Below are 27208 nucleotides of genomic sequence, written 5' to 3' on the forward strand. Positions count from 1 at the left end.
TGGTTGTTATAAACTCACTTACCTTCATATTCTTTTGTAAATACTAAACATGAACACAAATCGCTGGACAAGGCTTTTTGCATGGCAACGCAAGATCAAGAATGCTGATGAGGAAGAGAATACGGCAAAAGAATCAAATAAGACGAAGAAAGAGGAGACTCCAAAAATAAAGTGAGTTTTAGTTCAAATATTTTATTGTCACATTTGTTACTGTATATTGTAATGTAAAAGCATTATGAAGTTTAAGTCTGACACCAAACTACTCCAACCTCCAATACACACAAATTAAATTAATAATTACAGTTCTTTGTTATTTTATGCTATAAAGACTAACACAAAATGTTCTATATGCTGTCAGCTGGAAGGAATGGATAATCGATCCATCTGAAGAGTTTTACTATACATGGTTGCAAATTATGATACTCCCTATCTGCTACAACTGGGTCATCATAATATGCAGGTAGGAAAATATTAAGTGAGGTTTGACTATACGCTTTAATAACATTTATTTCATTTTTACATTAAGATGTGAATAATATATTGAATGAAAATTGTAACTGAAATGGCAACATTAACTGTGAGTGTCTGTGAAATGAAGACACTAAAAGTTTAGTTCTAAAGTTAGGGTTAGGGTTAGATATAATTTGGATTTCAAGTCTTAACATGTTGTTAATTTACTAAGAAATCATTATGCTTGTGTACCGGGAGAACTGAAGCTAAATGGTCTTTGTTGTTAAAAGGACATGTTTCTATACAATTGAAGAGACATATTTGGCAACATGGCTAACCTTGGATTATATCTGTGACTTGGTCTTTGTGCTTGACACAGTTATTGGTTTTCGCACAGGTAAGTGTGCATCTTATCTCTTTTTTTATTTGTTTGTTTAATTATTATCTTTGCATAGCCTATTTATTTAACTTTGAACTTCATTTTAAATTTTGCTTCTATACAGATTGACTTTACTATGGATTGATAGGCTAAATAAATTCTTTTTTAAAAATACACTTTTAAATATATTTTTAAAAACATCAAATTGCTTATTTCTTCTTCTTCTTTGTTGTCACTGTACTAATGTTCCCCCATCCACATTGGCCGTCTGGAAAACCTAGACAGCATTTTTTAAAAAGGCTTTCTCTTTAAAGGTTTTCTGGAGCAGGGTATCCTGGTGCGAGACTTGTCCCGTTTGAAAACGCGTTACCTACGCTCCCCTCGATTCAAATGGGACATTGCCTCACTGTTGCCCACTGATCTGCTCTATCTGAAACTGGGGATCCACACACCTCTAGTCCGGGTCAACCGTTTCCTGCGCACGGGCCGTTTGAACGAGGCCTTGGACCGCATGGAAACGCGCACAGCCTATCCGAACACCTTCCGCGTCGCCAAACTCATGCTGTATATCTTCGTGCTCATCCACTGGAACGCCTGCATCTACTTCTCCCTGTCTAATTACATAGGCTTTGGTGCGGATCCCTGGGTCTATCCCAACATCTCCGACCCGGAGTTTGCTTCCACGAGACGCCAGTACTTCTACTGCTTCTGGTTTTCCACTCTCATCCTCACCACAGTGGGTGACACTCCGACGCCCGAACGCGAAGAAGAGTATCTGTTTCTGATCGCTGACATGTTGATCGCAGTGCTGGTGTTTGCATCCGTCGTGGGGAGCATGGGGGACGTGATATCAAGCTTGCGTGATCGTGACAACGTGTTTTTCCCCAATCACGAGCTGGTGAAGGGTTACCTGCGCAGCCGGCGCATCAGCAAAGAACTGCAGAATCGCGTCAACGACTGGTACCAGCATCTGCACATCAACAAGTGGGTCTTCCTATTATAGTCTGTGAGCCCAAAAAGCAATATTTAAAGACACCAAATCCACATCTACACTACTGTTTAAAAGTTTGGGGTCAACAGGGCCGGATTTAGGCACGTGCATGCTCATAAAATTATTTGCCTCTAATGCTAAAACACTGTAAGACAGTTCTATCTTTAGTATGTAGTATGTAGATACCGTAAATTAAATATAATGCATCATTCCACATCCGACAATTCTACATTAGGCCAATTTAGTAGTTTTGTTTGCTGTTTTGGGGTGGTATAGTCTGTAATGACAGTAAAAAACGATAATATTAATGTTAATTAATGACAACAACCATAATTTTATTCAGCTTTTAGTCAGCCATCACAGGAATAAAATACATTTTAAAATAAGTTAGAAAATGGTTATTTTTAAATTGTAATAATATCTTAGAATATTTCTGTTTTACTGTCTTTTTTTATCAAATAAATGCACCCTTGATGAGCATTAGAGACTTACATCAAAAACATTACAACATTTTATCGAACCCAGATTTCTGAGCGATAGTGTAAATGTAAAAAAAAAAAAAAAATGCTAAATTGCAAAAGAAAACAAAATATTCCAAGTGACATCTGCAAAAAACAATGCTAGATTTTCTCAGAGCTAAATCTTAGCCATTTTGTTTAGTCATACTTTTAACCAATTGTTCCAAAGTTGATTAAAAACAATTTTTAATGTTTGTTTACACCCAAATTATGTGTCTGGAACAGAAAGATCACACGGGAAAATGAGATTCTTCGACATCTTCCAATCACACTTCAAACAGCAACTGCCGTGAGCGTGCATCTGCCCACTCTGTCTAAAGTCACCATCTTTCAGAACTGTGAGAAAAGTCTGTTGGAGCAGCTGGTACTTAAACTCACCCCACAGGTTAGAAAACAGATGGCACACCTGGGGCCTGCTCTTCATACGTGGACTACTCACTTATCTGGATTTTACTGTTAACGATTTGACATTATCCAGGATTGTTAGGTCTAGACACAGCTAGTTTAACTCTTTGAGAGTACACTTTGCTGTTTCATTATAAAGAAATTCAAGTTTATCATCAGGTGTGTCATGTTGTTTTTTAATATGATAAAAAAATATTGCTGCCAGCAAATTGCTGCATTGCTGATCATGGTTTCGAGTATCGATACATCTGCCCTTTCCAATGAACACAAGGGCTGTGTCCGAAATCACTCTTTTAAGTAGGTACTTATTTTGAATAAGTTAATTACTTCACTACCGCTAAAAAGTATGTTCTGTGTAGTATGTGTGTAGTATGAATGTAATCTGTATGTACTACATTAATGGCCATGTTGTCATTATCATGTTATCTACTAGCGTCAGTTGCCTTGCTTCACTGCCATTCAAAAATTCTGTCCCGTGGCCTCATGGGATAGTAAAGTATCGCATGCACACTTCAGAATCTCGCCGAAAGAAGTTGGTTATCCACATACTTTTTGCCTACTCTTTTATGAGTGCTGTAAATTCAGACATGTTTTTCGCTTACTATAGGGAAGTATGCGATTTTGGATGCAGCCAAGAATGCGCAGTAATCCAGATATTTTATTCAAATCAGCAAGATTAAGAGTCAGTTAAATCTAGTCTTGCATGTTGTACTTGACCTCAGCAATATATATTTTTTTATGTTTGCTGTTGTCATTATTATACTTTTTATGTATACTTTATAGTAAATCTTACAGTATTATACCAGAATCTCTTCTATCATCTTTAGGTGTATAGCCCGGGAGAGTACGTATGCAAGAAGGGTGATGTAGGTCATGAGATGTACATCATTAAAGAAGGGAAGCTGGCAGTGGTGGCTGATGATGGAGTCACTCAGTTTGCTGTTCTGGGGGATGGAAACTTCTTTGGAGAAATCAGTATCCTGAATATCAAGGGTATGAAATGCTAAAGACCAGTACAGTATTCAGTACACTGTAAAAAATAAGTTGCTTTTTTAAAATTTTAAGTACAATCAGCTTACCTCTTGTTATAAATTGCTTAACTTATTTTGATTAATTAAAGCAATGCAAAAACATATGTTGTCATAACTTACTGATCATATCATTTTCAGCGTAATCATATTCCTTATAATTAGTATTCACTACAATAACAACATATGTCCATCATGATTCAATTTCTATTATTTCCATATTCCACAACAACAACAAAAAGCTTTTTATTGTTTTCGAAATATAAAAAGTGTTCTCACATTCCTTTGATGGCTTAGAAATAATAAAGTAATTCCCTTCTGACAGTTGACCTGAGATAACACATTCTCCACAAGGTTTAAGTGGAATAATTGACCTAATGTTTTTAAATATATTTTTACTCACCCCCATGCGGTTGCACCCTTGTTATTTTCTATCTTCCATGAAACACAAAAGGGGAGCAGAATGTCAAAGCTTCTATTTTTCATACAAGAAATGTGGATAGTAATTTATACAACAAGAACAACAACAACAAAAAATCCATATGGCTCATACAGTATATTTTACAATATATAGTTGAATCCTATACAATAACAATGAAATTTGTTTAACACGGAAAACTTTTCCCTGGGTTTTAGACTGGATTACATTTATGGAGCTTTAGTGTGTTTTTTGGTGCTTTTGTTGTATGGAAAAAAAAAGCTTGAGAATCTCATTTTGTGTTTCACGAATAAAAAAATATAAAATGGGATTCGGCCAGCATAATAGTGAGTAAATTATTAAAAAGTGTAATTTTTGAGTACACTATTCCTTTAACTTTATCTCCAAAAGAAAAGCAAATTTAGCAGTATTAAAACATAATAAATCACTATGAATAACACAAATTCATCACAACTCTCATTAATGCACAGGTAACAAATCAGGAAACAGACGAACCGCCAACATTCGCAGCATTGGTTACTCAGATCTGTTCAGCCTATCGAAAGAGGACCTGACTGAAACACTTCATGAGTACCCTGCTGCCAAGCGCCTGTTGGAGGAGAAGGGTCGTCAGATCCTGACAAAGATGGGGATGCTGGAAGAGACAGATGAAGGGCAGGGAGAGGTAGAGAAAACGGAGGACATGGTGAACCGTTTAGAGGCCAACCTTGAGACGCTGCAGACCAAACTGGCTCGGCTGATAGCTGAACTGGAGTCTAGTGCCCGCAAAATGATGCGAAGAGTGGAACAATTGGAACTTCAGACAGACGAATGGGAAGGCATCGTGGCTGAGGGTGCACAGGGAGAAACAGAAGAGCAGGAAAAAGTAATAGGGAGGGAGATTGGGGATGGGGAAGGAGAAGGAGAAGGAGAGAAGGAAGATGAAGAGGAGCCAGTGGTTGAAGGAGAGAGAGGAGAGGGTGATGGAGGAGAGGAGAGCCTGGGAGAAAAGAAGAATGTTGGAGGAAATGAGATCAGTGAAAATGAGAAAGAAGAGGCAGAGGAAGAGCTAATAAAAACAGAAACGCATCAGGATAAGAAAGGAGATGAAAAGTAGGTAGAAAATATATGTAAAATATACACTACCGTTCAAAAGTGCGGGGTCAGTAAGAATTAAAAAAAAATATATTATTCACCAAGGATGCAAGTGATAACAAAGACATTTATAATGTTACAAAAGACTTATACTTGAACTTCATCAAAGAATCCTATGTTACGGTTTTTAACAAAAAAATATTATGCAGCACAGCTGTTTTTAACATTGATAATGGGAAATGTTTCTTGAGCAGCAAATCATCATATTAGAATGATTTCTTATCAAGTGACAATGAAGACTGGAGAAATGATGCTGAAAATTCAGCTTTGCCATCACAGGGGTAAATTACATTTTAAAATATATTAAAATAGAAAACGGTCATTTTAAATTGTAATAATATTACAGAAAATGACTATTTTTATACATTAAAAAGCATTCAAAAAAATTTACCCCAAACCGTAGTGAATAATATCATTGTACCATAATATGCATCCAAAAAAAAATTGGAATGTAGAAAAAATAAATCTGTACCCTGTTAAGTTTTATGTGATACATTAAAGGAAAGTTTATTACAATTTGAGAGCACTGTTTTTTTGTTTTTTTTTCATTTAACAAAGAGAAATTAATATTTTTGTATATTATATATAATTTTAATTGAATATATATATCAAAGCTACATTACATGATCCCACTAATAGCGTTGCTAAGCTCCATTTAGACGCTAGGTGGCAGCACATACTCCAGTTTCACAGTTATTTTGATAAAAACATGAAACCAGAGGGCATCAGTTTGGAATTGGAAGCAAATGTCTCATGCAGTTTCTAAAGGAATTGAGATCCATCTTAAAATGCTTTAAAAAAGAGAATTTATTGAAAACAATAAATTTATTGTTTTTTCATTAAATAACACCTATACAGAGGGGCCATGGAGGGAACTCCAGTAACTGTACGGCCCACCCAATGGCCCACCTTACATGTCAGCCAGGTTCTCATGGTGTGAAATTTCCTACCATGCAGAGTTCATTGTTTGTTAGGTTTCTTTCCACTTTATTGTTCATTGGTGAAGAAAATGATAAAAATGTAGGAAATCTGGATTCTGTGTAATCAGTGTTGAACTGGGTTCAATGCTGTTTATCTTTGCTCAGTGTGCTTCTGTGATTGCAAACTCCATTGGAAAAGGGAAAGCTGCAGTCAGCAATCAATATACTGCAGTGCAGTTTATTCTAATAGTCGCACCCTCTTAATTAAGCAAGTCTGATGATGTTCTTCTTCAATTAAGCAACAAATTAAGAATACTAATTGCGTTGGCTCAAGCTAATTCTTATGCATGCCTAACTATGTTATGTGTATTATCTATTTAAATTGTTAATATTGACATGACTTTTAACTTGGTTCACTCTCGCACTTCTGCTTTGGGCTGACACACTGCGATGAAATCAGAGGTACTCTGTGTTTGTTTTGAACACATTACAGAGCATGTGCATGTCTTATCTTCCTTAATAACAAATCAAGTGAAATCAAATACAGAAACAGCTATTCTTCTCTCTCCTCATGTTTGTTTCTCTGTGCGGTGGTGGTGTATCAGGGGCCTGTCACAACTACACTCCTGCGCAGAGTCCTGCTGTGGTAGCAAATTACTGGCCCTACCACTGGGTGCATAGCGCTACCCACTAGCGCCGATCGCCTAGTGTCCTCAGGTTAGTCTCTTAAAGAATATAACTGCACAAACAGCAAAATGGGAGCCTATAGTTCTCATATAACTGAAAAAAATCAATTAGTGGTCATTAAAGTGATTAAGAGGAAATTAATAACAGCACTCAGCTATCCACCTTATTTTTAAGTAAGAGCAGGCACGGCTAACTTGAATGTGCAAGTCTTCTGGTGTAATTTGCTTCCAGTTATTTTACCTGTACAAAAACAGTCTGTTATGCTGCTTGATATTGCAAACTGATATTTGTTATTATGTTATTTTAATTTATTATCGTAATCATAAACACAATGGTTTGTAGCGCAAATAGTTTTTACTGCACTTTGTTATTTACCTATGGCTAATGAATCAGAAATCTTGCACATTCAAAGAAAATAGCTTACTTCTGTGTTACAAAATAAGGTGTATGTTACACAGAATGCATACTTAGTATTCGTAATAGAGTGATGCAGGGATGGCATCAAAACCCGGAAGACTGATTCCCTTGAGATTTTCCTATGGGTTTTTTATAATGTTTTTATTTTTTATTTTTTTTATTAATATGTGGTAATGTCACACCCACCAGCTGGAGTGCCCTTGATTTCCACCAGTGGGCACTCCTCCCTTGTCCTTTGCCATTCAATCATGAACTACATTTCCCATAAAACTTTGCCTGGACTCATTATATTCTGATTACTGCAATCCTGTTTCCCATTGTTTATTCAGTCACTCATTGTGAAGTCTTGTATGGGTCGCACTGCATTTTTGAGCGCTCTCTTTTGTCTCCTCTTTTGGTTGTAACGTTCTGCCTGATTTCCTGGATTCCCCTGTTTTCCTGTGCTTTCTACCCTGTTGTTTGTTTTGGATTGTCTTCCCTGTGGTTTTGAACCTTGCCTGTCATATGGATTATGATTGTGGATTACTCCTAATAAAAGCTGTGTTAGGATCCTCAACCCGTGTTTCAGATCAGTTTGTGACAGGTGAACATAAGTCAGCGATACTTGGACGTTTTGTTCTACAACATAAATTACACACACCCATATCAAAAAATCATTTTAATAAAGCTGTTATGTTTATTTTAAAAAAGTATGTTTCTAATAAGTAACAAGATAAGAATGTTCGTAGTGTGCAGTTTACATTGTAGAACAAAATAGTATCCAAGTATCATCAATTATGTTTACCACAGACCTTATTTTACTCATAAAATAAAAATAACCATTTTAAAAACCCATCTCGAAAGAACCACTGGCGAATTACTCTTCCGGGTTTTGATGTCATCCCTGCACCACTCTGTAGACCTTATGCTTCAGAGAAACAAGCGCACAGCCATCTTTAGAATTTTTTGTGTGAACTTCCGTTTTTGCAGTAGATGAAAAAAAGTTTGTCACAACAAACTTTGAGGTTGGCTTGAGAAAGTCTGACCAGAAAGTTTGAAAAAGTTTGAAAAGCTTGAAATTCGAAGGTTTTCAGTTTGAAGTAGTTTGAAGTTTCCTTCATGCTGTGGAAATACAAAACAGAAGACGGCATGAAAAGGTACGGGGTTACATAAGGTCTATATAATGAATGACTTTTGAACAACAACATTTATAATGTAACACTAAGAATCTATTTGCACTTCTTCCCGCACCAAAAAGGAAAAGAATTACATATTCAAATGAGATAAATTCAATATATTCCATTCATACATCTCAGTGAAATTTCGCAGGTGTTTGAGATACAAGTGTAAATGTTGCTATTATTGCTTTAGATGCCCAGATGTTCTCTGCCAAAAGAGACTTGATATCCAATAAAACTACAATTACAGCGGAAGACGCAAAACCATGGAAAAGAATATCAGAAAAGAAAATCTGATGTTCCCTGTCTTGCATAAATGTGCAAAATGTGTAATGCAAAGTTAAAAAAAAAAAAAAAAAAAAAAAACCAACCTGTCCACAGAATAGAAATAATAGATACCATCATGTTATATCATGTTGTGTCCTCAACTTTGCACTTTTGGCTGATGGTATGCTCTCCAGGTGTTCATTTTACTCTCTGAAAGTAACTGACCACTCGCTTTAGCCATATTATTAATTTTTCGCCTGTCAATCACAATCTGTCATGGATTATGTCAATTTAAAGCGTGTAATTCTACATCAACAACCCGAAAAACAAAGCGGCCCTGCGCAAATCAGACTTGAGCAGATGGCACATAATTGCCTTGAGGTGGAAACGCGGCGTCCATTTTACAGGTCTCGCGGGAAAATACAGGTGCGTTTGTTTTTGTTTATTTTTCTCTCTAATCAAAGTATTGCCATGATCATTGGAAAACTGTCAGTTTAGAGCGTCATAATTCACACAGAGGGACGTCAATTCATGCTCCACTTATACTAGGGAATTGTGGGCAAACCAGGGAAGGTTAACCCTCTCCACAAACACCTCTCTGTGATAGATGCATCATCTGTTCCTCAGATTGGAGGAGGAGATACCTATAAATAGCCAATTGCAAGTTGTGATCATAACAGCAGCCAGAGCTACAATGGAGCAGGTGTGCAAATGCTTCAAAATTAATTTTACCCAGCATACACACAGCTTTAGTGGTGTAATATGTTCTATAATTTCATTTATAAATGTGTAGTTCTGAACTGATTGGCAAGTGTGTGGATGTGTGTCTGCTGCTAAGGCAGATAGGAGGAAAAAACTTTTCTGGACTTGGTCTAACTAAATTCAGGTACAGTGTTTTACCGTTTGGTGGTGAATGAACATTGTCATATCATATATTTGTCTGCTTGTTTACCATTTGTAATGGCTTGTAAGTTTTGTTATGTATAACTGGTTCCACGGCATTTCCCAGTAATTAATTATCTAAGCAGGGACACGCAACTGACACTCAGGGGAGGATGACAGAAGCTTTTAAACAAATCCCTGCGCTTCTCTGCTTGGCTGTCTGTCACCTTCAACACTCACAGACTACATCTGTGCACCTTCCCAAATGCCAGAGTATGTGTCTTTCTGGCATTTCACAACCATGCTGCTTCCAGATCCCTGGCACACTTTCACGGAGCATCCACACATACAGCGATTTGCAGTGACCGGAAGTCATTCATTTTCAATGAAAGTTGGCGGTTTATGGCGACATGATTGACAGCAACTGTTGGTGATGCAATATGAATTCCAAAGTCCCTATTAAGGCAAGTCAGTTCACTCGGCAGCCATTTTGGCAACACCCCGGCAGGGCAGTTTTTTTTCTTTCTTGGCAAGTACAGATTCTCTTCATGGAAACATATTTCCACCACATATAGGGGGGAAAAAATGCTTTGGTAAATCATAATAAAAAGTCATAATTATGCCACAAATAGTCAAAACTTTTATGTACATAAATGTATGGGTTGGGTTTTAACATAAAAAGATTTATGTTGCAATTGAGATTAAATCACAATTATGACAGTAAAAATTATGTGATGTCATAATTATTTTTAAAAAGTCAAATGTATTATACAAATGTCATAATTATGAAAAAGTCATAATGTTAATTGTGGCTTAAAGTCATAATTATGGCATAAAAATTTTGACATGTCATACTGTTCATGTCATAATTACAACTTCTGTCACAATTATAATTAACCAAAGCACTTTTTTATATGGCAGAAATTGGCTTCCATACCCCTCTACTTGAATGGGGAACATTCAAAATATCCATAAACATTGTTTTAGTTCAAAATATTTTTCAGGCTGAAATGCACATTAGACTGACAATTTCTTTTTATCATGAGTACATGATTTTAGAAAATATCAGCTTAACAAATTGTCATATTTTATAAAGACATAGAAAATGTGCTTTGCTTTGCAACATGTGTCAGGGATCAGCCAGGCTCCATTACCATTTAATCACAACGATCACTATCACCTGAGTATTAATCACCAGCACCTGCACGCCATCTGCTCATCACCACAAACACTTATAAGCACACACCTCACTCTGGCACTTTGTCTGGTCTTGTACATGAGTAAGAACTCACCTCATTGTCTTCTCCTACCTGCATCATTGGCAAGTATCTTCGTCTCCCAGCGAGTGTCTCCTAGTCTCCAGTTCGTCGTCATCGTCGTCGTCATCGTCGTCATCGTCGTCGTCATCGTCGTCATCGTCGTCGTCGTCGTCGTCTTCTTCTTTGTCGTCTTGCAATCACTTACCTCTCTTCCTGTGCCGGTGTGTGCTTCCACCATCATCCGCTCCATCATTCACGACCTCCTCAACCATCTAAACAGAAAAGACTGTCAGTATCTCCGTTCATCATTACTCATAGACATTTACCTTTAAAGTTTCCCGCTACTGCTATTTGCTTCATTATGTAAATAAACCTGTTTCTCACCTCTACGATTGTTGTTTGGAGTCTCTGTTCCGTAACAGAAGATAAGACCAACACCGTTGAGAATAAGTTCCCATGATCCATTCCAGGAGGCCGTGGATGCACTCAAGCGAGCATTCACCGGTCACCTTCTCTCCCTCACCACCAGTGGCCTCCAGTCCCGTGGCCAATCCAGCGCCCTACTCTGGTTCGGCGGAGGATTGCGACGGATTTCTCCTTCAGTGTTCGCTGGCCCTGGAGATGCAGTCGCCCCGCTTCCCCACCGAGAGAATGAAGGTGGCTTTTATTATTTCCCTGCTGACGGGGCGAGCGCTCCATTGGGCCCAGACCATCTGGAACCAAAATACTGCCGTTACACAGTCTCTGAGTAACTTCACCTCTCACTTCCGTGACGTGTTTGGGATTCCAGATGGCGATTCATCAGTCGGTGAGCAGTTATACCATCTTCATCAAGAGAAAAATTCTGTTTCTGATTATACCCTCAAGTTCCGGACCCTAGCGGGCGCCAGTGGATGGGATAAGCACTTGCTCCTCACCACCTATCGGCAGGGACTAAATCCGCGTCTGCGACTGCATCTCGCTGCATACGACGACGCCATGGGTTTAGAACGGTTCATTCAGCTCGCCATCCGCACCGATCGTTGTATGCAGCCCTGCTTGGAAGACCTACAGGGTCAGCCGTCACATTTCCTGCCTCGCCAACCAGAGTATACCAGCACTCCAGAACTAGTCCCCATGCAAGTGGATAACAGTCGTCTCACAATCACTGAGTGGCAGAGGAGGCTGACCCAGGGTCTTTGCTTGTACTGTGGCGCTGGTGGACATATCATTACAGCATGTCCCATCCGTCCACCATTTTCCTATGGTGAGTGTCATCCATTCTTCCTCAGTCAACATGAAACCCCTCACCACTGAAGTTATCCTTACTGCCTCACATGTCTCTCTTCCAGTACACGCCCTCCTCGACTCTGGGTCAGCTGGAAACTTCGTCTCCGATTCCCTCTACTGCCAGCTCAATCTCCAGAAAAGGCCCACCAAAACCCATTATCAGGTCCACTTGATAATCGGTAAACCTCTCAATAAGAAGAACGTACGTTTCTCCGTGGGACCTCTCCAACTGCAAGTGGGACAGCTGCATACTGAATCCATCTCTCTACTGGTTCTGGAGAATTCCACCGCTGGTATCATATTAGGGCGCCCGTGGTTAGTGCAACACGATACAAACGGGCTTCATCGTTGCTGCCACATCGGCCATGGGACTGCGCCATCGACCTCCTTCCAGATGAGCCAGTGCCCCACGGTAAAATCTATCCTCTGTCTCTTCCCGAACAGAAGGCCATGGAGGAGTCCGTGGAAGAGGCCCTCCAGCAGGTTACATCCACCCTTCCACCTCCCCTGCAGCTTCGAGTTTTTTCTTTGTGGCGAAAAAAGGCGGAGGCTTGCGGCCCTGCATCGATTACCGAGCCCTCAACAATATAACAGTCAAGTTCCGATACCCACTTCCTCCCTGGAACAACTCCGTTGAGCAGCCATGTTCACTAAGTTGGACCTCCGCAGCGCGTATAACCTTGTCCGGATATGTGAGGGGGACGAGTGGAAGACCCCAGCTGGACAGTACGAATACTTGGTCATGCCGTACGGCCTGGTAAATGCCCCCTCCGTATTACAGGACTTTATGCACGAGGTGCTCCGGGAATTCCTCCATCGTACCGTGAACGTCTACATCGATGACATTCTGATACATTCTCGGAGCCTGGCCTAACATCGCCACCATGTTGCGGAGGTTCTCCAACGCCTCTGAGAACATCAGCTCTTCCTTAAAGCCGAGAAATGCTCATTCCATCAGTCTGCCATCCAATTTCTCGGTTACAACATGAGGTCGACGCCTCCACCACCGGGGTAGGAGCGGTGCTATGTCAGCTGCAGGGAATCCATCATGTCTCCATCAATGCGTCTTCTTTTCCAAAAAGTTATCCCTGGCGGAGATCAATTACGACATTGATAACCAAGAGCTACTGGTGATCAAGCTCGCATTGGAGGAGTGGAGACACTGGTTGGAGGGTGCGAAGGAAGAATTCACAGTACTCACAACCACAAAAATCTCCAATACCTCCGAAGCCAAATGACTCAAACCCAGACAGGGGTTGACAGAGTCTCTGTTCTGTAACAACATGGTCTGATACTTAAATTTTGAATTTGAAGCTTGGTATGGTATAGTAAATTAAAAAATGTTTTAGATAGCAAACATTATATAATTGATCAAATTAATCAAAATTTGCTTTAAAAATCCTTTAAAAAATATCTAATTCCATTAAGCTGCAGCACATGTTGAATCTGCAGGGCTGCTATCCAAGCCTAGTGCATTTCTTTCCAACTGAATATGCAGAAACCTGGCTCAGGTGGTCAATTTAAAGATGAATGGCTCAGAGATGCCGCTAGGAATGCACCGGAAATAGGATAGGGCATGAATTCCAAACAAGCTCTGTGGAGATTGGCGGCGCTGTATAATACCTTTCTCTTTTTTTATCAAACTAATAAATTACAGCCCATCTCTCTGATAACTAGGAAGAGAAAGTGCTCGATTTAGACCCCAGATGTGACCCAGGGTTACCTGGCAACTGGACAAGCTCAGGAAGAGGAAGAAGAAGAAAAAATAAAACATTGAGCTAACATTGACTGGTTAGAGAAAAAAAGAAACAGAGTGGGAGACAGAAAAGTAAGTACATAGAAATGACCTTTCTGTTTCATGATAACCTTCTCTTGCTGACATTTCTTCCAATGAAATGAGGCAGATTTAAATGTCCGTGTTACATGTGCGGTTTGTCACATAACAGTGTTGTTGTTTATGTTGTCTAACACTTTATCACCAAGGTGCACTGCAAATCATCCTGTCCTATCTTATTTAAAATGTCAACACTCTGCATGAGCATGGATGTGTCATTTTTTACATTCTTTTCCTCTTCCCCATGTTTCTACCCTCTTAAAAAGGCAATACAGTATTTAGTGCTGTTCATATCCACTGGTGCATGTTTAGTTATGCTAGAAATTGCAGCTTCTTTGTTAGGTACACATGTTGCCTGAAGCCTCAGTGAGTAGAAAAGCTCTCTGAACACACAAGCTGGGGCCCATTGCATCTATCTATCTATCTATCTATCTATCTATCTATCTATCTATCTATCTATCTATCTATCTATCTATCTATCTATCTATCTATCTATCTATATATCTATCTATATATATATATATGGAATTTTTTGTAAACTATATTGCACATTTTGTGGTCACTTAAAGTGTTTTATGCCAACATAATAAAGAACAAAATAAATAAAAAGACATTATCTGGTATATGTCCAGTAATAGTTTATATTTTTGCATTTCTATATACGAAAAGCAATGGGTTTTTTTCTGAGCAAATAAATAAGTATAAATGAAAGTGAGGGTGTTTTTCCAATTAACCAGCACTCATAATCTCAAGAGAGAGCCAATTAAGATTATGGACTTTGAGCAGTCATGTCCAGACATGCCGTATAGTCTGATCTGTATCATAGACACACATACACACTCACACAACAAACACAGGCCATGTTTTCTCTTTCATCTGGGAAATTCAGCATCTTAGACCCTGAGCGCCTGCAGGACATGACCCCTCTCTTTCTTTCACTCGATCTGTCTCTCTTACTCAGACTCCCGGGGTACATTGCAGATTTCACTTTACATTCTGTGATGATCACCCAATTTACATCTTACCCCTCTCCCTTAGGCATCATTACCACGGCAACCTGTCCCCTCAGAGACAAAAGAAAACAAGACTCATATATTTCCATCATAAATACACACCACACACATTCACACAGTGTTTCAGTTGTGGCACATCCCTCGAGGGTGTCTAAACTACAGGGAAATAGCCATGTAAAAGTAGAAAAGATACTCTAGGCCAGTGCAAACCAATCACGTGACAGCTCATCCATATTATATCGCAAACTAGAAGAAAGCAGCACCCAATCAAAACACCCAGTCACCTGTATAAAAAAGTGGACAGACAGTAAAATTGGGGTTGGGGAGAGAAAGAGAGAGAGAGAGACGAGGGGGAAGGGCCTTCATCATAGGGATTGCCATTCTTCATTAGAGGGATGATTATGGTCGTAGAGGAAAGGCCCAAGGGAAATAGTGTGATTTTTTTTAGGTGAAAGAGGCAAATGAATTGAGAGAAAGAAAGAAAGAAAGAAAGAAAGAAAGAAAGAAAGAAAGAAAGAAAGAAAGATGGGTGAATACTACACACAGACAGACAGAGAGATCTGTCTATATCTATCTATAGGAAGAAAAAGAAGGAAGGAAAGAAATTTGATGGATAGAGAGATATCTATGAGAAAGAAAGAAAGAAAGAAAGAAAGAAAGAAAGAAAGAAAGAAAGAAAGAAAGAAAGAAAGAAAGAAAGAAAGAAAGAAAGAAAGAAAGAAAAAGGGAAGAATAAAGAACAGAAAGAAAAATAAGGAAAAAAGATGGATGGAGAGACAGATGTATCTATAAAAAAGTAAGAAAAAGAAAGAAAGATAGATAGATGAATACTATAGAGACAGAGACAGACAGACAGAGAGAGATCTGTCAATATTTATAGGAAGAAAAAAGAAAGATAGAAAAAAAGGACAGATGGATGGATGGACACAGACAGAGAGATATATCTATCTATCTATCAAGAAAGGATGCTGTAGATAGATAGATGGATAGACAGACAGACAGACAGATAGATAGATAGATAGATAGATAGATAGATAGATAGATAGATAGATAGATAGATAGATAGATAGATAGATAGATAGATAGATAGATAGATAGATAGATAGATAGAGAAAGAAAGAAAGAAAGAAAGAAAGAAAGTCACACGGGCAGCTGCTATTACAGCTCTCCTCAGGCAAGATACCAGTTCCTCATATCCATGTGTCCACTCCACTCCCATCATCCACAAACACACACGGCCGCACAGACATGACAGAGACGAGACATGATGTGAATGCAGAGGGAAAACTAACAGTCTCATGGACAAAGCAGATGAGGTCGAGTCCACATCAAATACTCAACGATAACACAGGTATTGAGGCACAGGCACATCAGTACAAGTTTATGTATATGCCTGTAGGAATCTGTCACTTTGCCTTAAAATAACATGGATCTGTCCTTGTGAACCTTTCACTTGTGATCTGTCTGTTAGTTTCTCACCATGACCACTGCAGTTGTTTTTCCTTCAGTTCACTTTTTGCAAGCCTATATTCTCCCTCCCTTGCTTAGTCACCATGACACCATATCTGATCGATAGGATGCAGTCATATTTCAAACTCAAGGAAGAATATTGCAGTCGATGGCGACCAGCCCGCCTGGCAGAGTTTGTGCTTGATTGAATATGAGTACAGCATGTGACCATAACAAATATTTTACCATTCAAAAGTTTGGGGTCAGGAAGATTTTTTTTTTTTTTTTTTTTTAACGTACCGACCAAGCCTGTATTTATTTGATCAAAAATAACAGTAATGTTGTGAATTAAAATAACTTTCTTATTATCAGTGTTGAAAACAGTTGTGCTGCTTCTTATTTTATTCAGCAAGAATAAAGTTTTGATCAAAACTGAAAAAGATTACAACAGATTGCAATCCATTAATTTTTTTTTTTTTTTTTTACTTTCTGTGTAATCTGTTGTAATCTTTTTTAGTTTTGATCAAAACTTTATTCTTGCTGAATAAAAGTATTAATTTCTTAAACTTTTCTTCAAACTTTTGATATGTAGGCTAGTTCATGTAGATGTATCAAAGAGAAGACTCCGAATCAGGAAATGCATCAAACAAATACTGTGTCCTTAAAAATATTATTTAATGTTAAGTTGGGTGAAGAAGTAGAATTTTATGTATAAATAATGTCTTTATTAATACGAGGAATAGGCGAAAGTCCTTGCAGGGTTGTGGGTAGGGCATTGTGCTTTCATCATAATCGAGATAACAAGACAAAACACTGTCTTTAGGGTTGAAAAAGTGATCCTCAGTAATTCATCTCTTAGATTAGGTCTTGATGGGACATGAGACCCTCTAATGTCTCTCTCTACACATGCCAATGACAACACTACAACTAAAAACGCTAGTTTAAAATATTTCATTTTCATTCCACACTCTCTTTATTGAATATAATATTAAACAAATGGATAGCACAGATAAGCAGAAAATCTGTCTTTAGAATATAATAAATTGGCACATTTTATCAGACATAATTTAAATGCGTTTGTCAATTTCCCATACCCTCTAGCAGCATTGAAGCTAATAAATTATTCAATTGAATAATTAGCATAGAAAATATTTTGCATTTGCATTTGATTCATACCTACTGAAAGTTCTATGAAATCTGATACTGTCTTTTGTGCTCCTATGAAATTCAGCATATGCATACTTAATATATAATAATAATTATTATTTAATTTAGGCAATGCCTTATATGGTTCTCCAGCACTGTCCATGGTACTGAATTTCCCACATTTCTCTTAACCTTACAGGCCTAAAACACTTTAATTTGGATCACACAGAAACTTTAAACAAATAAAACGCAAAGAAACACAGCTAAAATAACAAAGAGAAAAACAGAAAGCTTGTTAGAGAAAAACAGATGGTCTTTAAATTCAACAAAGGACTCAAGGGAACAAATTCTGGGTGCAGACATGACCCATGCAGCTTTAATGCACATGTACCGGTGTGTGTGTATGTATACAAGTCTATATATTTACAGAAACAAAGCTGTATTAAAAAAAAAAAAACAGAGATAATAGCTCTCTTCTCATGTGCACACAAACAAACACACACTCACACATACAAAGCAGAATTAAATGAAAGTATTTGGGGGTTCCATTCTGTCACATTATAGCAGATGGTGTCCAGTTCAAGCCAGGCTGGTACAGTCCCTGGAGACGAAGTGGGAGGGAAAAAGAGAGAGACAGAGAAAAGCAAAAAGGGAGAAAGATGTTGGGTACTCTCTTAACTCCCTCTTTGTCTCAGTTATTTACACCTCAAAGATTGTCCTCGGGGGAAAGGGCTGACCAATTCGTTCTTTCCGCCCAGGAGTGCATCCTCACATACGCATGCAACACACACACAGACATCACCCGCATTGGGTTTCTTGGATGTATCCGAAAAGGCCAAGTTAGGTTGTTGCTTCTTTTTTTTTTTCATTTCTGGGCTTGTCAAACTCTTCAATTGCCTCTGTGCAGGTGCAAAGATGGACCTTTCCAATCATATCCATGCTTCTACACCCAGATTTGCCTCCAGGATCTCTCACAGGTGCAACATTGGCCCCCGGCCGGCCTGGCACCCTACCCTCCTGCTCATCAGCACCACTACCAAAACACACACACATAAACCCTCTGCCCCCCTTCTTGAAGGTCCAGCTGATCCCCACCTGATCCCAATTCATGGGGGAGGAGGAGGTGTTCTGATCTGAGCTCACCCTGGAGAGGTGAGAGAGAACAAAATATATGCCATCGCTCATCTTTTCTCGTCTCCCTCTCTCTCTCTCTCTCAATTTCAAATGAGCTTTATTGGAATGACTGTGTAAAATAGCACAATATTGCCAAAGCAATAGACATATACAAACATATAGATAAATAAAAGGGTGGAAAAAACATTTCCATATTATACATAGATATATCACAATAAAAATAAATAAACAAATAAGCTCTCTCTCTCTCTCTCTCTCTCTCTCTCTCACACACACACACAAGGATAGTAATTCTTTGTGTTCCTGTCAGATTAATGCCAACAATAACATCCAAAACCACATTAGATAGTGTCTTTGAGAATCATATGCATGCATGTGCATGTTCGTATAGCATTGTGCATCCGTGTGCATGAGTTTTATTGTGTATAAAGGGCAGTATGTTCAACCAAGGCTGAGCTCAGGTGTCCTGTGCTGATGAGCTGCAGCTGGCTCTCATTGGGGCTGTAATGGGTGCTATCCAGTGCCTGGGTCAGTCATGCAGCTGAGTTTCGACTACCCTCAGTTTAACAATCCATGTTCAAGCTCATTCAGCCTTCTAAAAGTATAGAAGTTATGAACTGTACTTAATGAGGCAAGTCATTAAAACCCATAAGACTTTAATCGTCAATCTTCAAAACACAAATTAAGATATTTTTAACGAAACCTGAGAGGTTTTTGTCCCTCCATCGTGAGTCCGGGTAACCAAAAACTTAACAGATCTCAAACAGATATGATGGCATTGAAAAAAATAATCATGTTCTCATGTGGATGAGTAAATTATAGCAGAATTTCCATTTTGATGTGAACTATCCTATTAAATGATTTTCTGAATTAAACTGTTCCATTTAAATTAATGTGTCCTCCATGACAAGTTATTGTGATCACTGCAGTTCTATGAATAGGCATGTAATCATTTGCTTAATTAGGTGTAGGATTCCCAATGAATGCCAAAAACAAAGAAATGAATCCCACATTATACAAGTTAGTTCTAGTTCTCAAATTTGCTATTCTGAATTCAGTTATAAAATCAAATGGGACTTTTCAGGCCTGTAAGCCTCCAAACAACATCAAAGGTTTTTCAACTTTTTTCAAGACTTTCTACTCTTCTATTTGAATGTATTTGATTTGAAATTCACTTTAATTCTATTCTTCTTTACATTCATACATGTCACCTTAATTCAAATTCAGGAATTTTACTGGAATTTAAAAGGCATTCTCAATTCAGTTCTAAATGGCACACAGTCTTAATGCATACACATGCATATCTGTAAGACTAAACCGAAATTAGGCAGAACCACATTTGTATCAGCTATGCAGTCTATTGGATTTTTTGTAAACATAAAATCTGGAGACAAAGTGGATGACATGGTGAATATTTTGTATTACACATCAAAATAAAGCATTGGAGATTTGTTGATTTAAATGAACATGAATCAAATCTTGGCCCGGCAGAAGGTCTTCTTATTGACCGCGTACTTGGACTGAATTAAGCCGTGAAATGAGCTGCAATCCATTGTTCTTTCACCATGAACAACAGAGATCAATAATTATGATCTCCACCAGCCTTCCTAAAACCAAGGGAACATGACAACACATGTTCCCTTCAGAGTTGGCATATTCTGACTAAACCAAATTATACAAACATACACCCTTTACTAACAGATCCATGCCCGGACATAAAATAATACCAATAATATTGCCCAAAAGGCATATAATCTTCACTTGTCTCTTTCCAGTCCCATTGTCTTTTTCCCTCTTTATGCCCAGTTGTCTTCTGCATCCATGTCCTTCCCTCTATTGTTTTTCTCTCTCTAGGTCTTACTATTTTCATACCCCTCCACTGGCCCTGGGTCAGACATCCTGCCTCCATCCATCTCTCCATCCACCCATCCATCTTTCCATCCTTCCAGCAACATCAGCCAGCTGCCCCAACACACACATACACAGACACACACACACACATAGAGTAGACCTTAATTCAGTCAGTGAGGTCCTTGCCCCCTTCCCAAAGCTATGCCCAGATCTGAACACATGCACCAGGCAAAAAAGGGCAGCAGAGGGGGGATGGGTGACTCTGGAAGCCATATGCCTCTTTCTCACATTTGACTCTGTGTATTTATGTGTGTATGTGTGAGGAGGAGAGGGCTGTTTTGCTGGAAATAGCGGACCAGCTGACTTTGTTCACAAACAGAGGGCAGAAATAAGAGGGTTTTAATGGAATCTAACACATCTCATCAGCCATGATCAATAATAGTCTAAACATAATCAGTCTGAGGATGATATGTGGATCCCGAAGAATTCCAATGATTTCATTTTATATTAAAGACATTTTTTCTCATCAAACTTGGTATCGAACTATACATTCATTTTACTGATTATATTACAACTGTCTTTTTAAATCATTTGCACAGACTGGAAAGATCTATTTGTCATCGACATGTCTATTAAAAGGTCTTTATGTGAACTTTGGCAATACATTCCCTCTGTTTTACCACCCATGTCCCTTTTATCTTTTATTAGAAATATCCTATTAAAATTCTGTTTCTCGTTGAGAAGAGAAAAGCTTTCCATGACTGTCCTTTTTATAATCACACAAGCAGAATCTTGCATTTTACAACAAATCATTACTAACTGGATTTCTTTTTCTTTCTTTCTTTTTTTTTTTTTTTACTGGATAATAGAAGGATTGATCTTTGCAAGATCATGGGTTGATGAATAATAATTTCTTATGTACTCGTCCCATCAATTTTTGTGATAAGTCATTATTATGACTTCTGGAGAGCTTAAATTTGGTGAAAAGTTTTTAAAATGTGTAGAATGAACTTGTGATCATGTACATTTTACAAGGCAAACAAAAGGAATAGTTAACTTTCTTTTGGTGCTGAAGTACAAAATCCTAGCAATATTGTAAACAGGTAGGCTACTTGACAAAAAACATGGATGTAAAATGTTTTCAATCACCATTTTTAGATTAAAATTTAAAGGAGGCTGCATTTTTAATGCTGGTTACCATTCTGCACCATTTTTAATAATTTTTTTTGCTGTTTTGCTGTTCACTTTCAATAGCCCTGATGTATTACAGTGTATTTTGTTTAGTATTTTGTCAAATATTTATCTCAATATCTGTAAAAAAAAACACAACAACAACAACAACAACAACAAAAAATAAAAAAAACATAACATTAACAGCGATGACTTATACAATTTTTAGAGACATGCTTCATGTTACACTGCAGGAAATGCTGTAATCCGACGTCATATAAAAGTGATGTTCTTAAAATATCATAACTGAACATTTAATTTAGTTATTTTAGCTGAAACTTTTACACCTCTTAAACACAGGCGTGCAACCCATACGTTTCGGCCAAACTAGCCTCAGGCGCTCCTTTCAATCTGGTCGAGAAAGAACTCGCTGAGTGGAAGGAGAGAGAAAAGAGGGGGTGGGACGGAGGTGTGACTGTCGTGGATAAGTGCATAAAGTGAATGATTTGTAAGAGGGAGAGAGAGAGAGAGGGAGAGAGAGAGAGAGAGAGAGAGAGAGAGAGAGAGAGAGAGAGAGAGACTTTATAGGGAGCCAGTGGAATGTTATCTCTCAAATCATCAGAGGCACGAGGACAAGCACGCTTGGTTGTAAGGATGGCTGGAGCAATATTATCCTAATCCGCGGGGAACAGAAAGGAGGACAGCCGAAGACGACACTTTCTTGTCGCATCGATCTTATCTGAGGACGCGTGTCCATTGTTATCCGCGCACGGGTCAGAGGGCAATACATCTCAGAGCGTGCGTTACCGGTCCTGTTATTATAATATCCATTCTGTTAGACTGCTCACGGAAATTTCATCATACAACAACACGAATCCTACGATACCGGCCGCGTTATAAGTGGAATTAGTGGCGAGGAAAATAGTAGGCTGAGAAATGCTGTTGCTGATGTTAAAATAAAAATTCAGAAAGCACAATGGACAGATCAACATGAAACACTAAAACAGATTTGATAAAGGGGATTTGGGGGAATAAACTCTCGTCCTATTCATCATCAATAGAGGTGAGTTTCAAATCAATTTCATAAAATGTTGTGGTTATTTTAAACACTTTACATTAGTGTTAATGTTACATGCATTAAATTGCACTATTTAATTATTAGCTATCAACAGACTATGGCCTAATTATGGGCAGTTCCGCAAAATAATTATGTACATTGATATTGTATATTTTCATCGTTTTATCATAACAACATCTTAATTTTAATTCGTTTAAACTGTCGCAATTATGTCTACTTAAACCTAGCCATTTCTACTTTATGAGTTTTCAGAATTTCAACTCGATCTTCATCATTAAAGTGTTTGGAAAAAGTGCAATGAACTAATCTGCAAGCTGTCACTTTGGCACAGCTTTGATTGTTTCTTTAAAATTTAAGACAGCAATTAAAAGTACGTTTTCAGTTGTAATACATTGAATTTGTTATGGTGTTAGTTCATTTGCATCCCTCAGATAATAACATAGTAACATTTTAATGTACAGTGTGCTCAACAAATCTTGGTGGCGTTATAAAAAAATAATATATATATATATATAAAATAAAAAACATTCAACCATCTTATAACAAAAAATAAAATAATTGAAAAATATATATATTTATGATTCACCATGACTTGTATCATGCACACTTGTGTCATCTGGAGCTATAGGCTTTGCATTTGCATTTGCGACAGATGGTCTTCTATGACTTTGGGTTTGTGACAGTAATTGATTTCCATTAACTTTTGCATGGAACCAGTGAATATCCCATCTACTGATGGTAATGTGTGCTGAATAAGCTAAATTGCAAAATGCACATACGACAAACATTTTACAAACATTTAGGACCTACTAAAATGTTTTTAAATTCACACAAACGAATAGCATGAAGCTGCATGCAAACAGTGTTACCCTTAAAATTGCTAGAGGTGAAATGCCAGCATTACATTTATTTTAATATGTACAGATTACTATTCATATGTGAAAAACATAAATCCTTTGTGTCTAATCACCAGGGCAATTAACAATTAGTGCACTTTTGAAGCTTTTATCAAACGGATCTGAAAATGATGCTGAGCCCCGATCAGACGGATCCGGACCTCACCTGGGCACAGCCGGACACGGAATGTCTGAACATCATGAAGGTGGAATGTGTGCCTCGTGAGCCCTTTGAGGCCGAAGATGGCAAGACTCGCGCACTCGTGCCAGCCGGGCTCACTAGAGAGGAGAAGAGACGGAGGAGGCGCGCGACTGCGAAGTACCGCTCTGCGCATGCCACGCGCGAGCGCATCAGAGTGGAAGCGTTCAACGTAGCATTCGCTGAGCTTAGGAAGCTGCTACCAACACTTCCACCCGACAAGAAGCTGTCCAAGATAGAAATACTTCGTCTTGCTATCTGTTACATTTCTTATCTTAACCACGTTTTGGACGTTTAGACTAACTTTCAGCACATTATACAGCATTTTGAAACAAAATCCTACAGGTGAAGAATACCTAGGCTACTTTTATTGACGTGACAACACACAAATATTTAGAGAAAAGGGTAACACTTTATAATTAAGTAATAGGCCTATGTATTTGGTATTGAATTGACCTTAAGATACCCAAAAGAACAAAAAAGATAGAAGGAAGTCATATATGTATTCTGTTAGACAGTGTTTTCAAACGTTTCAGTAACCACAAAACACGGCTATTTAGCCTTGATGAAGGTTATTATAAAGAGTTTTACGTGTTGCAATAAATGAAGCTTGTTGTTTTTGACACTATAACAAGAGTTGAGGATAGCTATTCAAAGAGTAGCTATCCTGTTCAACACATAAAATCATAATCTCAGTTGTTGTGGAGAGATTTGACTTGGACTGGATCTTCATACATCATTGGCCTAAGCGAAACAAATAACAATACCTTTCGCAATCTTGATATAAATCAAGCGGATTTTATAGGCTACCATCCGTCTGGGCGGAATAAATGTATAGGCTGCATCTGTGCTGGAACAAATCGTAACCTTGTTGTTAATTTATTTCTTATTTTCTTTTTACATTTTTTTTTAATTTATTTTATTTATTAAGTAAGTTATGTGAGTGTTCTTAAAATAGCATACAAAGTGTTTACGTACATGTAAATATTTAATGTTTTATTATTATTGATGTCGCAGAGTTTGGGTTTACTGTTGCTTTTCATTTGCACTTTTCATTGACAGTTTTCTTAGGAGTAGGAGGGCCTTCGCTGTGTGTGCACTACGGTTATTATAATGGTGTTGCTGTTGATGTCCTGTCCTATGATAACAAGAAGCACTTCCCATCGGATAGGATCTATTGCTGTACTGTATTGTTTATTTTGTTTACAAAGTGCTCATAGATAGCGCCTTATGGGTACCAGATGACTTGTGATGAATTAAAAGTACCATTAGATTAAATTAAATAAATAATAATAAATGTCAGATAAATAATTTGGTATAATACATAACGAGTTGCTTGATTCCCATCCAAGTCTGTAAGCTACCCATAGACGCTCTCTCTGCTGCGACCAAAAATGATCTCAAAGTAGTTTATTTTTTCTTTTAGAAACTATTTATAGAGATTATTTGTTTACGTGATTCTTGTGAACCTTTTGGAAATTTTATAGTGAAAAAATTATCTCACATTTGCCTCATATCCAAAGATTACCCTGTTAATTCGGGGTTTTGTCCGTCATTTTGTAGTGGAATAGCCAGTAGCCTACACTGGTTTGTATCGCAGTTTTTCATAACTATTTTAGAATAAATAGTCAAAGAAAATATTAATTCAACGCCGATTCGTCTGTTGTAGTTTTTGTATAAAACAATATGAAATTAAAGATATTGTACCAATAAGATGTTCTCTATCTTCTTTAACAGCCTACTTTTACGCTTGTCATTTCAGACGACAACTGCATTGAAATAATGAACTATGGCTTGACATTATAAAATTCACTGCCGTTACCATTATTTTACTGTTTTAAAGAAGATGAAAAAAATACCTTTTTCATGCTGTCACACATTCACAGTCATCTCTGCTCTCGGCCCAAAGGCGACTTTCTCCCCAGAGAGGAGACAGGTGCTTGTCCAGACGGGCCAAGGCAACCAAATTACGACCCGTCTGCTGCGTCCCGTGGGAAAAAGCAAGATAGCATGTGTGTGCTCGCGCGTGTGTGAACGTTTCCAATTCTTGATTCACATTAATGATCATAACTTTACTCAGCTGATGATGCTGCAACTTTTAAATTATATACCGTCGAACTCAACTTGAGTCACTCAATCAGAAAAAAATGGCTTAGTTTAGGAAAAGATAAATATCTTAAATTTGAAAATTAAACGTATCCCAGGAAGTGCAGCATAAAGCTCCTCGCACAAGCAAACAGGCTGATAAGTTTGTGTGTTACATGCTGGAAGTGAACAGGCCTTAAAGGATTGTAATGAATGGCCATCAGTCCCGCTGTATAGGCTACCATATGTCTGAGAGTATGTCACGGAGAAGGGTCGAATATATTAGCCTTAAACTCAGGTAGCCAGATTAGACGCTGACCCTTCATGCAAAGAGCCAATCTGTCGTCTCTACATGTGTCTTACATAATATTCATTAAAAACAAAACGGCGTACCGGGCGTATATTTCATCAAACAACGTATAATAGGCTATATATCTCCCTCTGTTTAAAACCCTAGTTGAAAAATCTATCTATCTATCTATCTATCTATCTATCTATCTATCTATCTATCTATCTATCTATCTATCTATCTATCTATCTATCTATCTATGTCCCGGGTCAATCCTTCCATTGGTTAAATTATTTTGGAGCCAGATGGAAACGGACGGATGAGAGACAGATGATATTAAGGGTGTTTATAAAGAAAATAATAGAAAAAAAACTGCTTAGAGGATAAAACGAGAGTCAGTCTGTTCTCATTAGCTCGTGCATAGAAAGTGTCACACTCAGAACAATGCGACCAGGCTGCGCGCGCCTTCCCGGACCATCTGTGCACGCGTCAGACATACAATGATCCGATTTTCATCACACAATGACACACGGACATAGGCCTAGTCGGCGCATGTATTTGTAGATACGTGCATTGAAGAGTAAGGCTACAGATTTATAACCTTCCTTCAGATATTTGCACAACACCCACATTAAGGCTACCAGGATTTTGTAAGAGCTTGAAGGGGAAAATTACTTTTTCACACACAATTAAGTTGCTGTTGCGCTACAGGCCAACAGTAATTCCAAAAGATATTTGGTAAATGTATGAACACTATTAACCAAAACTAATTGCATATATTTTACCAGCATGCAACTTGACACAGGCCTATCTCTTTAAAAAATATATAAATAAAAATGCATATTTTATTGACAAATATTGA

At 38.0% G+C, this 27208-nt stretch overlaps 2 protein-coding genes across 2 annotated transcripts; both read left to right on the forward strand.

The window, feature by feature from the left end:
* Positions 1-49: 49 nt before the first annotated feature.
* On the forward strand, positions 50-5773 carry cnga4 (cyclic nucleotide gated channel subunit alpha 4; the record flags this gene model as incomplete). The annotated part of the gene is made up of 7 exons (XM_084123249.1): positions 50-171; positions 359-460; positions 741-847; positions 1144-1813; positions 2564-2723; positions 3571-3736; positions 4681-5773. The coding sequence occupies 7 exons, from the start codon at positions 50-52 to the stop codon at positions 5304-5306; spliced, it is 1953 nt and encodes a 650-aa protein (XP_083979375.1). The 3' UTR covers positions 5307-5773.
* Positions 5774-22728: 16955 nt separating this feature from the next.
* Positions 22729-25685, forward strand: nhlh2 (nescient helix loop helix 2). The gene is made up of 2 exons (XM_084123130.1): positions 22729-22862; positions 23851-25685. Exon 2 carries the CDS (start codon positions 23902-23904, stop codon positions 24268-24270), a length of 369 nt encoding a protein of 122 aa, XP_083979256.1. The 5' UTR covers positions 22729-22862; positions 23851-23901; the 3' UTR covers positions 24271-25685.
* The last annotated feature ends 1523 nt before the right edge of the window (positions 25686-27208 follow it).

The sequence above is a fragment of the Abramis brama genome (genome assembly GCF_963993115.1).
Source record: "Abramis brama genome assembly, chromosome: 8".
In the NCBI taxonomy this organism is placed as follows: domain Eukaryota; kingdom Metazoa; phylum Chordata; class Actinopteri; order Cypriniformes; family Leuciscidae; genus Abramis; species Abramis brama.

Coding starts and splice junctions, on each gene's coding strand:
- nhlh2 (XM_084123130.1), top strand. CDS start 23,902: ATGATGCTGAGCCCCGATCAGACGGATCCGGACCTCACCTGGGCACAG.